The sequence below is a fragment of the Botrytis porri genome (assembly GCF_014898465.1).
Source record: "Botrytis porri strain MUCL 3234 chromosome Unknown BPOR_012, whole genome shotgun sequence".
Taxonomy (NCBI): domain Eukaryota; kingdom Fungi; phylum Ascomycota; class Leotiomycetes; order Helotiales; family Sclerotiniaceae; genus Botrytis; species Botrytis porri.
The window spans coordinates 868837-883694 of NW_024066086.1; the positions used below are offsets into that span (position 1 = coordinate 868837).

The 14858-nt window shown below is 41.4% G+C and overlaps 3 protein-coding genes across 3 annotated transcripts; 2 read left to right on the forward strand and 1 right to left on the reverse strand.

Annotated features, from left to right (window-relative positions):
* Window positions 1-1647: 1647 nt before the first annotated feature.
* EAF01_008803 (uncharacterized protein) lies at window positions 1648-5858 on the reverse strand (the record flags this gene model as incomplete). Its single annotated transcript, XM_038917059.1, has 4 exons — window positions 1648-1825; window positions 1883-1963; window positions 2016-2602; window positions 2652-5858. 4 exons carry the CDS (start codon window positions 5856-5858, stop codon window positions 1648-1650), a joined length of 4053 nt encoding a protein of 1350 aa, XP_038767453.1.
* Window positions 5859-6421: 563 nt separating this feature from the next.
* On the forward strand, window positions 6422-6901 carry EAF01_008804 (uncharacterized protein; the record flags this gene model as incomplete). The annotated part of the gene is made up of 3 exons (XM_038917060.1): window positions 6422-6583; window positions 6639-6768; window positions 6822-6901. 3 exons carry the CDS (start codon window positions 6422-6424, stop codon window positions 6899-6901), a joined length of 372 nt encoding a protein of 123 aa, XP_038767454.1.
* Window positions 6902-9722: 2821 nt separating this feature from the next.
* EAF01_008805 (uncharacterized protein) lies at window positions 9723-11178 on the forward strand. Its single transcript, XM_038917061.1, has 3 exons — window positions 9723-9890; window positions 9953-10319; window positions 10383-11178. The coding sequence occupies exons 1-3, from the start codon at window positions 9825-9827 to the stop codon at window positions 10898-10900; spliced, it is 951 nt and encodes a 316-aa protein (XP_038767455.1). The 5' UTR covers window positions 9723-9824; the 3' UTR covers window positions 10901-11178.
* The last annotated feature ends 3680 nt before the right edge of the window (window positions 11179-14858 follow it).

Here is a 14858-nt window from a genome sequence, read left to right on the forward strand (position 1 = left end):
CTCGGTGAAGACGACGTGCGTAGCATCAAGTTCGATTCTCCAGATAGCGCACTCTTGCATCTAGGCATTACCCACCTGACCCGGAGGCCACCAATTCTCCATTCTCAAACATGGTCGACATCCGATTGACGAGAGTCCGTTTGTTTCTACCCAATGTTACTACTGATGATGGTAAGCTTCATGTTGCGCTGACTCATCTTGGAGATGAAACATTGGTAGATACGTAGAACGCTCAGATCACTTTTTCCCATAGGACATATCCTGTGAATTTCGTTTACGACGTTGCAACAAGCAAATCCACAATAGACGGGATTATTGGCAATGAAATTGATAAAAAATCGTATGCTCTCCCTGCCTTTCGCGACATGGGAAATCAACATTCCCAATCCGGGTTTGGTGCTTACGAAGATTGAGAAGCCGAATTTACGAAGGTTGTAAGGGTAATCAATATGAAACCCACTTTACTAAAATCTTACTGTTTTTATAGATTTTACTGCTGCTTTAAGCGAATTGAATAGATATTGAGTTGTTCCCCCTCAAATCTCAATTTCTGAAGCTTTTCTTGCTTTTCATCAACCTCAATAATTTTATAGTATTTGAAGCTTCTAATAGGTTCTAAATAGACTTAAAATGAAGTTTCGAACTTAAACTCTAATCAAAACTAATGATTTCAAATAAAATGTAAATAATTTTGAATAAAATGTAACTTTTACAATACTTCTACTACCTGGAGTTCACCATATAAATTTTCAATTAGTGATGTGATTTGATTGGTTCAAAGGCCTAAAGTGGAGACACATTTAGATGCGTTTTACATTACTTACCCTTCCAGCATCCGTAGAGTTTGACGGAGTCTATCGACCAATAACGCCAACAGAGTAGTGGGGGAAAATAACTGGGGCATCTAGTCTGTAAGTAATAAATGCCAATAAGAAGATTTACGACATTCTTGCAAGGATTGGTGGCAGCTAGACATTTGGACCTTGCTCGAAGAAAACAACAGAATGAAAGACGTTTGATAATCTAATAGGAGAATCATGTCTTCCACTGCAATGAGAAAACTCAGTACTCCTTATTTGGACCCTAAACATGCAAAATCTCCCAAAGTAGACAGTCTCACTTTCCTAAGGCCATTGCGCGCAATAACAGAAAGAGTGGGGATTGATTCGAAGGCCGAGAACTTTCTCGTAAATTCGTAATTGTGCATTTTTTCAACCCGAACTCTCCAATGATATTCAATGATAATGTTGACAAAGCTAGATCAGCGGCCAAGGTAGGCAACAAATATGCAAGATATCAAGTGTGTATAACGAAGAAGAGAAGGTATCACGATATTCTAGAAAACTAATGATATACATAGGTGTGCTATTCATATGAGCGAAGTAAAATCAGAAAAAGAAGAAAAAGCGCATCGCAATCATTCATGAAAGAAAAGCCCACCAGGCCTAGCCCAAAAAGAAAAAAGATTTAGCTTCCAGTTATCATCATACATAGAACATAATTTTCCGAGTCATTCAATCCAGCTTGAATCCAGCTTGTTTCCAGCCAGAATGCCTGTCAGACTCATCAGACCAGACCAGGGTCTAAACTTTTTATGCTCACCCGCTGCATCTTGGATCTAATCGCTGAAGCCCAAGGAGATCTTTATCAACGATTCCTTTTCGAGCTTGCCATCTCTCCGTATCTTCCTCTCTCCTTCGTCGTGTCATATGCTTGTAGCACTCTGGTTTGTGATTCGTCCGCCTGAGAGAAGGCATAACCGCGCTGTTTACGCATACGTTGAACTTGCCGGACCTTGCGAATGGCCTTTTGAAATTGCTCCATTCTGTAATGAATGGTTAGAAAAGTACCTCATAGTAACGGAATCGAAACAGGAACGTACCTTGGTCTATAATCTTGAATGTTGTACTTCTGGATTTCTTGGATATGGTGGTAGGATTGTGGGTAATACATCCGTTTGGCGCTATGAGCATAGATTAGCATCTTCTAAAAACTGATACCACAGATAAACTCACTATTTCCACGAAAAGTCTCTCAGCAAGCATAACATAGGCAATGCCAAACCTTGAATCCAGAAGACAGGGCTTCCAAATAATCGAGGAATTACACCTTCATATTCCATGGAGAAGCCGAGCTTAGGCGCCACCGTAGCGTAAACAGCAATAAAAACGATCCAGATTAGCATGCTGCCAGGTATAGCGATAACGTGATATTTGGTCCAGACATTCACCACTAGAGCTGCTTTTCCAAGAACAGTTGCCAAGACGGCAGTATAGAGTGCTGTACCCCATACCCAATGGCCTGCTGTTTTGCCGTCGCCCTGAGGTAGATCACGCCACCAGATAAGCTCCGAGGCGATATATAGAATCAGAGAATGATAGAAACCGTTACCAATCCAAGCCCAGAACGAATGTTGTCTGAAAAAGGTATTCTTTTGACCCAGTTGATAAAGTTGCGGATATCTATCGAGGAGTCGAGCAGATATAAATTGATCAAAGATACCCATTGCAAGTGGAGGAAGCACTGTAAAGAAGACATTGTAAAATGATAGGGTCCAGGATTCGTAGATGACTTCTCCAGAGAAAACATTTTGGAATGAATACTATAGACTGTTAATAGTAGATCAACTTAAAGAACTGTGAAAGGCATACCCAGAATTGTGTCATGTATAGCGTGATGTTTTTGTAGAAAGAATAGAGAATGACTTTGCTAACTCGTTGGTAACTCCATGCGCCATGAACTAGGAGTAGTTTACGCAGATACCTGAATTGTCCGATCGCAACATCGGCACTTCTGGCGGCTTGTAGACCTTCCATACCACTGATACCAACACCAATGTGGGCTGCTTGAATCATTGAGACATCATTCGCTCCATCACCAATAGCCAATAGGATAGATTTTTTGTTGCGTTTGACAAGCTTGACAACCAAAGCTTTCTGGAGTGGAGATACACGACAACATATGACAGCTTTACACATAACAGCAAGATCAAGGAAATCTTTCTCCAAATCCTTCTCAAGAGCATAAGTTAAAGACTTTCCATCAATAACCAAAGCAAGAGTTTCCATAGCAATGGTGCCATCACCTTGTGTTCGTATGGCATCGAGTTTTTTTTGTATATTGTTCCTAGTATCCATTGCTGTTTCTTCGTTGACGATGAGAAGAGTCATATCTTCACTGATCAGCTTACAACTCATTCCAATATTGATAGCAGTTTCTTGACGATCTCCGGTCAATACCCAGACCTTGATGCCAGCCTCTTGTAGGGTATGAATCGTCTCGGGAACACCATCCTGCAGACGATCTTCAATCGCTGTGGCTCCAAGTAACGTAAAGTCCCGCTCCAGAATTTCAGCAGCTTTATCCAGTTCCTCAGCACGATTACCACTGACGGTAGTTTGTGCTCTATCAAAGACTGACCACCACTCTTGAAACTCATTTTCGGGAATTTCTCGCATTGCCAGACAAAGTGTTCTTAGACCCTCTGAAGCGTATTCTTCCAAATGCTGAAGTGTGACCTCAACATGTGGGTTGTCTGGACTAAGCCGTTCCAAGATAACAGTATCAGCTCCTTTGCAGTAGCATCTGATTTGTCCATCTGGGCATCGAAAAATTGCCGACATTCTCTTTCTCGTTGAGTTAAATTCGCAGACCGCAAGAAGCTCATACTCATAAATCTCTCCTCCTACACTTATCTGTACAGATCTTGGCTTGCGTGCAGTAAACTGATAACCCATCAAAACAGCACCTTCGACCAGAGCACCTTCGTCGGGAGATGCTGCTTGGTATTTGATAGCTCCGCCCTTCTCATCAGATCGTTCAGGGATAACGGTATGGCAAGTAGATAAAAGGGCAAGAAAGTGATGAATAGCTAAAGCCGACTCATGTGTTTTGAGATTCTCCTTGAGTCGATGAAAGTCATGAACCCCGATCTCCTGACCGTCGATATTGGTGGCTCGGCGATCTTCTGGCACATCCTCTGCGTATTGAATCCCACCGATAGAGCATTGCTTGAATTCCATTTGATTACATGTTAATGTTCCAGTTTTGTCTGAGAAAATGTATTCTACCATACCAAGTTCTTCGACTAAACTCGATGTTCGACAGACAGCTGGGGTATCAGTCTTGTCATGATACATGTCGAGATCGTCATTGATCAAAATTGCATGCCAGTATTTGACCATTTCGACAGTGACGAAAAGAGAAATTGGAACCAGAGCAGAATACAGAACCCAATAAGTGGCTATATCAGAAAAAAATTGCGAGACTTTTTTCGCCGAGGTGATTGAAGCAGAATAACCAAGATAACTTAATTCTGCTCCCTTGACCGATCTAACTATAACATCACCCAATGAACTTATGACACTCAGCGCGATCAAGATAGCTACGAGCATTAGAACCAGAATGTTGAGTTGGCGCTCCACAGCAGTTCTCTTTATTGGCGTTGCCGTTGCATTTCGCATAAGCTTGGTCTCGTGACCAGTAAATACAACAACTCCATGAATCCAGGGAGTGTTACGTAGTGTTGCACCTCTAAGCAAAAGTTGATCTGGTTGCAAAGAAAGCTCCTTCTCTCCACCGCCAGCAGCCACAGTAAGTGTACCCTCATAGGTGTATAGGCTGCTATTCGGTTGTTCCGATCGTAGCTTTCCGCCCAGTCTACTAAGTTCGTTGGAACTGACCATCACACATGTTTCTGGAATGGCCTGCTTGATTTTGAGATTAGTCTCACCGTCTAGATTGGCAGTCTCAATATAGCATAGTCCCTCCGGTTCCGAACTGGCTAGTAAAATAATATCTGCAGGAAATGACTCTTCAGATTCTACACGAACGATGTCGCCAACAGAAACATTGATCCATTTGGTATCCGCGAATGAAGAGCCACGTAAAACACGAGCCTTTGAATTGTTCAGCGAAGTATCAGATGTTTTCCTCCTGTAATCCTCAACTAACTCTTTACCGGCAGATACCAAGAGGACCAAGATTAAAGGTCCGATGGTGGTGTATTGGTTCGTTGGGGAAATATCGGGTATCTGTTGCAGTGCTGCAGTGAACAAGAAGAACAGATTGGCAAATTTGGAGAACTGCTCGAACAAGAATTTCGGTAGAAAGGTTGCAACGTTGTATTTGGCTGTAGATATATGGTTATCCACGTATTTGCTTGCGCTGTTAGCAGGAGGATTGTTGAGATGTATCATTCTGGGACCAAGAGTTGAAGGATCTGGCTTTCCTCTACCAAAACCAAATTTAAATTTCCCCAGCTTACTTTCAGACTGTACAGGCGTTTCAGGTTCATGTGTATCTGCTCGATTCCTAGCCCCGGCTTCAGTCAAGGGTAGATCCATTTCCGAATATTCAGCCCCCATTCCAAACATACTCTTCGCCTTGCCCATGATTCCACCTCCCAAGCTCATCATGCTACTGCGATTTCGACCATGACCCCTCATTTCTGCCCCGTCACCAGGAATTGCTGTTCCATGGTGATAATACTCCGAAGAATGTCCATCATCCGGAAAATCGTCCAAATCATCCGCATATCGTTGGTAGTTATTCAATCCTGAAGTTTGACTGTACGATGCTGAGTTTGCATGAATGTATGGCGGTTGTGCTCCACTCGTTTGATAGCCAGGCCCTCCTGGGAGATTGTTGGTGGTAGATGGCGTAGAAGGAGATGGTGCGCCAACGAAGTTGTCGTAAGAAATTGAAGGTCTGGGGTTCGACTCATCATGATCTGCATTGTAGGCGCGCAGAAGGTCGTCATCATTCATAGGAGCGCGCTGCCCGGTGTGGTAGATTGGTTGTTCATCATGTAAATCGAGAAGTAAGTCGTCCCGATTATTTGAAGGCTGTCCAGCCATGCTGGAATTCAGCTCGAGGTCGTCGCACTCAATGCAGAGATCAGATTGTAATCATGCGATTCCTAGTTGTCCAAAATGGTCGTGATGTTTTGCAAGCTTAAGAATTTGTTGTCTTCTTCTGTTATAGTTGCATAGCCTCTTTGTGAGATTTAGGGATGGCGGATGTAATGCGAGTGCCGCTTAAGTTCGTCAATGACAACCAATTCTTTCGTGGGTCGTGAACCACGGTACTTGAATGTATTTCGTATTGTTCGGTCTTCGTATTCGTTATATGCGTGATAAATTCAGGGTCAATTTGGGAGTCTTTTTAAATTCGTATAAAGTCTTGGAATCTTGTCTTGGTTGCTAAATTAGGATTGACATCCACAATAATAGAGATGGTTATAATAATAAGTTACAGGGAGAGCTCTAGCTCGCTTCAGCCTTCTACGCAAGGCCATCAGGTCCCGCCTCACCCGCATTCTTACTTTCCCGCGAATTGTTAACTGACATCACATCACATCACATCACATCACATAAAAGTCGATCGCAATTCCAACTAACACCCATCATAACGTCTCGAAATGGTTTGCGCAAAGTGCCAAAAGAAATCTTCTACTACCTCTTTGGCAACTCCAGAGGTCAAGAAGAAGAATGACATGTATCTTGGTTCACCAGCTGGATCATCATCATCTAAGGCTGGTACAAAGACCTCCGCCACCTTGGGGAATAACGGTATAGGCAAGGTAAGATCCAATTCTATCGCGCAAAAATTTACTATTGTTAATGTTGTAATGGCAGAGTAAATTATTGTCGAAAGCTGCTAGAAATCCTTATGCTACATATTCGACAACCTGCACCGGTAAAGAATGCAGCACCAAGGTTGATCAGGGGAGAAAGTATTGTTTGAAGTGCTCATACAAAGCCAATGGTATGCACCACATTTCGTCCTTAATGTGTTGTGAAGGCTCTAACATGAAACAGCTTGCGCAATGTGTGGGAAGTCGAATGCAAAAACGTCCTCAGCTCCAGTTGTCGCTGGACAAAAATTCAATTTAAAGTGAGGAAATGCGCAAATGAAAGCTGGGGATAATTACTAGAATGAAATATATGGAGATGGCGCCCGGAGTATATGCAGGGTCTTTTCGGCGAGCAAAGAATGGCTCGCAGATTTACTTGGTGATTATATATTGGCAGGAAGCATCACAACTTTTATTGTTCGGATGGATATTCAAACTGAGGTACTCGAGAACATAGGATTATGCCGATCTTGGAACATGCATTCCCACACTTCTTGGAGCACATGTCTGAATATCACATATACATATTAGACTGCGATTCCGAATATACATCAAACGCACGATAGTCGACGCGCCAACGGGAAAAAATCTGATTTCACGAGATAGCACTGGCCGAATAATACATATACCTAGTTATGGAATGGAACTCTTCGTTAAGATCCAGAGAGACGAACGACTGGCCCTAGAAATAACTATCTACAGATGTACAAGTTTTCGTGGAGACCCCATACATTTCTTCTATACCAGATTCCTAGGGGCAATTCCACGGTTGTTGATATGTGAAGATAATCAAAATGCCCCAATCTGGGATTTGGCTCCCACGTCACATCAATCTTAACTTTTCTATGAAATCGCGGAATGAGTATAAATTTCACATCCTCTGCTACAATTCATGTTAGCTTCGTGCCTAGAGATCAGAAATGCGAGGAAGGAATACCAAGGTGTTCATTGACAACGAGCTCCGAGCGTCGTTTGCATGTGAATGAGTTGGATTTGACGTTATAAACGACTTCCATCAGATCCGAGGATGGATTGTTTCGTCGCGTGTAGTCTCGCATGGTGGTTAGTTGTAACCCTTTCGTATTGTTTCCTCAGCGTTATATTTATAGTTTTGGCAGGCGTTTTGAAATCTTCTGATTGTAAGGTTTTACATCTATATACGTCTTTCTATGATTGGAATACACTTTAGGGGATTCGGAGGCTCAAAGAATGAAGGTGAGAATAGTTGACCTGAATGTGATTATATTTTTTTCAGTCTCCTTTCTGCTTTATTGGACGTATTATGGTGATTAAAAAAATGGAAACAATTGGTGATCGAGATGATTATGGATGCCATCTGTGATTCACGGGACAAGCGCCTCTCATTTCAGCCAAAACCAAAAGACTCGACATCTACAACAAGCCAAAAGCACAACTCATCATCAGAGATTGAAACCCTCTCAATTCTCAAAGTATATCGACTATCCGGATGGTCACGTCTCCCACATACCCAAATCCGCATGTTAGGGATTGGATGTGAAAGCCAAGTATCTCGAGTTTTGAAAATCTATGTATGAGGTTTATGATCTGATGGGAGGGGGAAAACGGAGGGCAGGGTGGTTGAATAGTAAGTTTAGCGGGAGGGTGAGGCTTGGGGTGAGGATATGTTATGGTGTTTGGGGGGTATGTATTTCGTATCTTATGCTAGAGATATAAATAGTTGGCTTCTTGTGTGTGGTTATAGAACTAGGAAGGATGCGAATCTGAATTTGCCGAATGATCAGGTATATTAAGAGTCTTCTTGACATCGATTATTCTCAAAATCCTCAACAATCATTGTACTCAAACAGCATATACCTCAATTCCTCACTTCCTCCATTCGAAGAGCTCAATGAGTGTATTGCCAAGGCTTATTTGGATTGGATTGGATAGTTATGAATCTCGGTCCTACTAGCGATTGAGCTTAAATCTAGTAAACTTCATAAATCTTGGCCCTAAAATCTCAGTTGAAATGTGTCCATGACAGAAAAACACTCCCTCTTGCTAAGCGGATAATAGATTGAAAAAAACCGAGGCTGTATATCAACCATTTCCTTTCCTGTCGATTGTAAAATAAGTCTATCCTGGTTGGAGAATTAAATTGAGAATGTTGGAGAAAGCACATGACACTCCAATTCGGTTGGTGAAAAAGGGGGTTTTGATCGGTTATCTGTAAAATAGATCGACATCCGCACTAAAGCAACTAAAACGTTCTGAAGCCATTCTAGCTTCGATTGAGGCCAAGCATTAACGTCTTCCGTGCTCACTACATGGGTTAAATCAGAGCCATTTGAAATTTGACGATGTGGATTGGCTGTGAGGGGATAGATGGGAGAACTTGAGATGAGGACACAATTTTGTTAAGGAAATCGCTTCGAATGGTAGATCACGTTTGAGATATGAGGGGGAAGAATGTTATGAGTGTAAGGATAATATATGGTGATATAGAACAGTAATTTTTTTTTGAGATCATGAGATAATAAGATTGTGAGTTTAGGAAAGCGGTTTCGTTGATGGAAGTAACATCTGTTCCTGAATTGGGAAAACTTGTGTAGACCAACTAGGCGAAACTACAACATGGCAATGTAATAGATTGTCCATTACAATATCGACTTCAATTTTTATCCATAGTTTTAAGGCAAGGGTATGATATATAATAAGTGAATGATATGGACTCATATATGATGAATGTTATGTTTCCTACGCCAGACGCCGACCAATGGGGGATTATATAATCCAAGACATATCATGTGGGGTAAACTGAAGCAGCTCAGCAATTACTAGATGACGTCTAGACTATAGAAATTTGCGTGCCGAAGTCAAAGCCGCGAGTGACTCTAGCATTCAATTCAATATCATCAATTGCATGAATATAATTCTTATAAAAAAAAGTAAGGATAAGTTTAGTAGTCATTTTTATATCAAAATAAAGCCTGATACTCAATTGAGAAATATTGCATTTCACGGGTGATTTTCGGTGAATATTTTGGTGAATTGATGCTGAAAACAGAATCAACAACGTGCGAAAAAATGTTTGGTGTGTGTGTGTGTATATATATTCGTTCTAGCGCTTGTCCATTCATAATACAAATCTATGACATAAATATAGGTCAATCTCTTTTGAACATTGCATACCTCCCTCCATTGACGACTTCACATCAAATCAAGAATGGCTTCAAAAACTTGTAATTCATGTCTGCGAGCGCTGAGCCTTCAATCCGGACGTACTGCCAGGGTAAATAAACCCCCAATTGTTTCAAGAAGCGCAAATATCCATCACTAACTAACTGCCTTCAGAACAGCATTGCGAAATTCAACCCCACCATCTCGCGAGCTTTCGCAACAGCTAATGATAATTATGCCAATCTCGCAGAGGTCAATCAGAATCATGGGACATCAATCCCTCCCGTTACACCACCTCGTGCTGGAGATAAGATCAAACATTCTACACATACCTCACCAAGTCTGGCCAGAGAATTCAAGAAGGTTTCAGGCAAAGCTATAACCGAAACATATACCGCATATGGAGCCACAGAAGAGCTTTATAAAACCTGCGGGGCACAAGCAGACTACTCTATACCACAAGCATCAGATCCAGATGCAGAAATGCCAAAGACGGAAGAAGGTGAAGACTTGGGCATTGGTAAAGGCTGGTGGCATGATCGTACGTCCTTCTTCTCCTTCTTAGACGACATAGTCCTAAGCTAATGATTCATTTTTCTTTCAGAACTAGCATTGAAACCTACCTTCAGTACTTGGTCACAGGTAACAATGCTTCATTTATATCTCCTTTCAGTTCGTCTTCGATGTTTCCCAGGTGCCGAGTCGCAGCCTTGGCAACAACATCTTCTCGACCACTTCTTTTATGATGCCGAGAACAAAATGATCATTAATCATAATATGCATGCTCGTGGTACTCGCAATAAATATCTCAAGGATATGTTTGTTCAGTGGCGAGGTCTTCTGGCGGCGTATGATGAAGGCTTGGCCAAGGGCGATGCTGTATTGGCAGCGGCAGTCTGGAGAAATGTCTTCAAGGCAAACGAGGATGTTGATATCAAAGGACTCGCGACGATCGTCAGTTATATGAGACGTACCATGCAGGAGTTGGAAAAACTCTCAGATCAAGACATCATGAGTGGTCAGCTGACTTTTGGTGATCCTGCTGGAGAAGCAAGTTTTGTTGGTATCAAGAGCAAAATGATGGATTTGCCATTGGATCAGGCTCCGGGAAAGCCTCTATAGATCCAATGTGAAAAAGGAGATATAATCATGATTGCGCAATTCACTCTAGAGCAGCTCGCTCAATTGTATTTTAAGGTTATGTATTATTAATGAAATCAGCCACTGTCAAAGATGGCATTACAACTTGCCATCGTCACATCACAAACTGATTTCGAGACCCATGAGATGGTATGTATTGGAATGGAAAATATTGTAAAATGGAAACAAATGTACTTATTGCGAAAGCCTATAGAAGTACTATATAGTTGTCAATAACAAGCAACCAGCTTCGTACCTTAGGGGACGGCAAGTACTGTTTCCATGGATGTTGAGTGATGTTGATATTCTCGCCCCTTCAATATAGTATCTAGAAGTAGCAGTAGTTATTATACTCTAGATCTAGACCTACAATGAAAAACAAATCAAAATTTTCTTTGAATGGTCATCATCCAACTCTGTTGGAGGTTGGACATGAGAGGAACGAATTTTGGAGACGAGTGTGAAAGATACACATTTTCCCACACTGAAAATATACATCTTTTTCTCATGGGACAAGGGAAATGGTAATATCTGTACAGGCCTTTCCCTTTTGCATTGACCTACTTGGTAGTAGATCATGGCTTGGAAGTAACTATTCCTCTCGGCGAGGTGTTGGAAAGGCATTTAGTTACACTAGAGCTACTAGGTATCTAACTCGCTCTCAATGATACCAATTTCATACCAGTATGCCAAATTTGCAAAAGAAATAAAAGGGTACAAGCAGAAGATAAAAACAACACATGATACCCAAAAAAAAGCACAAATATACTGGACTTAGGAAAAATAAGATACTTGTCCTAGGAACCGTAATATGGATATTTTCTGGACTTTTTTATACTTCGCTTGCGTTTTGTTGTTGCATTTTGTACTCCATAACTCTCAAAGCATCCTAAGCCGAACTTTCGAGAGCTTTATATACGGTGTGCAAGATGGCCAGAGGTCTCTATCGCTGAGCTTGTAAAGAGAACGATATAATGGCCAAGGGTCTGGTAGTGGGTCCTTCGAGACAATCGGGAGTTGCGAATCAGAACCGACTTGTGAAAATTCGTTGTCCCTGCTATCTTTCTTCTGTTCGATGGCAATACTTGAGAGTACTTGGCAGATTATAGTGTTTCCTTCGTACAGAATGAAAGAGGGACATATAGTCGAGAATGTATCGTTGTGTTATTAACTTTTTTGAAGATGGGTTTCATGCTCCTGCTTACTAGGTATTTGAAGAAAAAAGTTAGCGAGGTTTCTGATGATTTCTTGGGACAAGTAAGAGAAAGAGGGCATACGAAAAGCTACTTCGGGCTCCGATCTCTTCGGATCAATAGATCGAATATTCAGAAGCGATAGTAAAGAAGCTCATGTCCCGCCTCGCTATTGCCTGGCATGAAAAAAAATTCGTTATGATTATTCGTCTCGTATTTGCCATAGCACAGAGAGAATTCACATAAAGCGTCAGGAGAATGTGAGAATCTGAAGTGTTGAGGTTTTGAAGAGAAAAGGGAGGGAGATCTCAAATATTTTAAGATATATTTCTATGCGGACTGTATCAAACATTTACAATCTTAGCCTCGGTATATGCTTGTTAAGACACTACTCAACTTGCACCGTCGAACTAGGCTCACGCTAATCCCGCACTTCTCTCAATCAAGTAGAGTAGAAACATTCGAATCATGTCCTACAAGCTTTTCCCGGATCTAAAGTATCGTCTCCTCTGTATTTCGAATTACCAAGGAAGATATTGGTTAAATGTTCTCGTTTTATGCATTTTGGTTCCGGAACTAGATACTTTCTAACTACTGGCAGAGAGATTGATACACCAATCATGTTTCTATAAAGGGTTTGTTACATATCTGACATTTGCGGGTCTGGAATTAGCAAGTGGTTAAGACTCTATTGACATTCTAGCCCCGGTGTGGTTCAGCCTTTTCCTTATCCTCATTGCGATTTTTGATTGCAGTACAGGCTGTTACAAGCAAGCCCAGAGAATTCTTGCTGGTGTTATCCTGGTAATGCTTAGAAAGATAGTTTGAACAGTTGGTGTTGGTATAGTTATTGTGTCAGAAATGTGAAATCGTACGAGATGGTCAGACGCTAGATTGAGAAGTGGAAGGAAATACAACCCTTTACTCCAAGTGCAAATCTAAAGCTTCGCTTTCTTTCTCATGTCATCTTCTGGGTTTCCGTTGATTTGATTTACAGAGTGGAAGGGGCCGACTTGATGGTCGGGAAACTAGGGAGATCTAGCGTAAGCCTAGCGCGTATGTAGTACATGATTATATAAGCTTTTCAAGAACTACATTATTTGTTGAAAGCTGAAGAATAGTCGTATGAATATTAAAAACTGTGTCATTTTCTAAAAATCCGTCTACATTAAGAACATTAAGAAAAAGACCTCTGTTGTAATGCATTGTTCGTGGTGGAGTATAGGCTCATGTATATACGAATAACCGAGAATGTTACATAATCACAATTTTGTAATGATTAAAGGTTGAAATGGAAGGCACCATTACAATACCTTTTGAACGCATTCTTGTAAGAAGGAAGTACCTCTCGGTACTCTAATGCTCTTCCTCTGTGCCAGCTTATTGAATGAAAATTCAAATGTTCTTGCCTTGAATGATAATACCAACCACATTTCAATATCAAATACCTACCACAGTCACACCTTATTCAATAAATCTTCTACCCCACATCGTGTTTGATGTTCGCGTACGAGTGAAGAGCGGCCTGCTCATCTCAACGAAAAAGTGCTCGAGGTCGTCACATCCGATGTGTCATAAATTTACCAATGTCAGACCATGTTAACAGGCACATACGGAGCATCTCTTCCTCCTCGCTGACTGGCACTTCTCTAACGAATAGAATCTATGTCAATGTAGATTTTCTGTACCCCAAGGCAGCATTCCCTGTACTTCTTCATTGATGATTTTGACATATCGATGATGTGATGATTGGTTCTTAATTAGTGACCCAACCAATAGAAAGACCTGCCCGTGTCCTTTTCGTTCTAGTCGTTCTTGTAGTAGTTTCATACTTCCTCTCGGAGATCTCACCTGCGAGCACTGCCTTTTATACCTTTAGTCACATGTACAGACGCACAAATTCGAAATTTTGAAAATACGAGTGAGATAGCTAATAAGATCAAGTGGTTGGCTACCCTTGGCAAATAATATGGACAAGTGTCAGGGTATTGGTACCCGTCTTTAATAATATTAGCATGCTTATAAGCTATATATAAAATTGAAGATCCTAGAGGGCGATCAGATTAACAAATTCGCCACTGCATTGCCTTGTCATCGCCTTATAGCGGCCACACCGCCATAGTCGCCATAACCTTGTCGACCCCGCGAAAAAAGAAGCCATAACCCCGGATAAAGCCCACAGAGAATACTTAGATGATCGATGCCTCCAAGGATACCTCTGATGGACCAGTACAACAGTCTAATATCATACCATGATGCAAGATAATCACCGGAGTGTAAAGTAAATTGCAAACGGGGCATCTACAGAGGGGAATATACCAAGATCATCATATTCAAAATCTTCAATGGAATCAACTAGTGAGAATCCTTCAGCAAAGACCACGTGTCGTGCCTTCTCGGAAATATCTTGCTCAGAAGCTGTCCACTGTTTTTCACCAGCCATACCTGGCTTGAGATTTCGTTGAAGTCAAATTTCGTTGAAGTCAAATTTCGTTGGCCTATTCGAAAGTCTTGCTCCGCTGTTCACTGATCTCGCCGGTGCTGTCGGGATCTGGAGGGCAAAATCGCCGCAAAATCGATCCATTTTATGAAAGGCAAATTTCACATCACTACTTGAGAAGTATCTTCAGAAACATAGTCGTGTAGAGCAATCCACTCCAAATTCAAGAATTAATCCCAATGAAAGCGCTAAATTGTTGAAAATTTGATCTTGACATACATGACACAGTATACCATTGACTCGTAGG

What these genes read in the sequence shown, in the direction of transcription:
- EAF01_008805 (XM_038917061.1), top strand. Translation starts at nt 9,825, where the DNA reads ATGGCTTCAAAAACTTGTAATTCATGTCTGCGAGCGCTGAGCCTTCAA. An exon ending in AATCCGGACGTACTGCCAGG is followed by an intron (nt 9,891 to 9,952) that starts GTAAATAAACCC and finishes AACTGCCTTCAG; the next exon opens with AACAGCATTGCGAAATTCAA. An exon ending in TAAAGGCTGGTGGCATGATC is followed by an intron (nt 10,320 to 10,382) that starts GTACGTCCTTCT and finishes TTTTTCTTTCAG; the next exon opens with AACTAGCATTGAAACCTACC.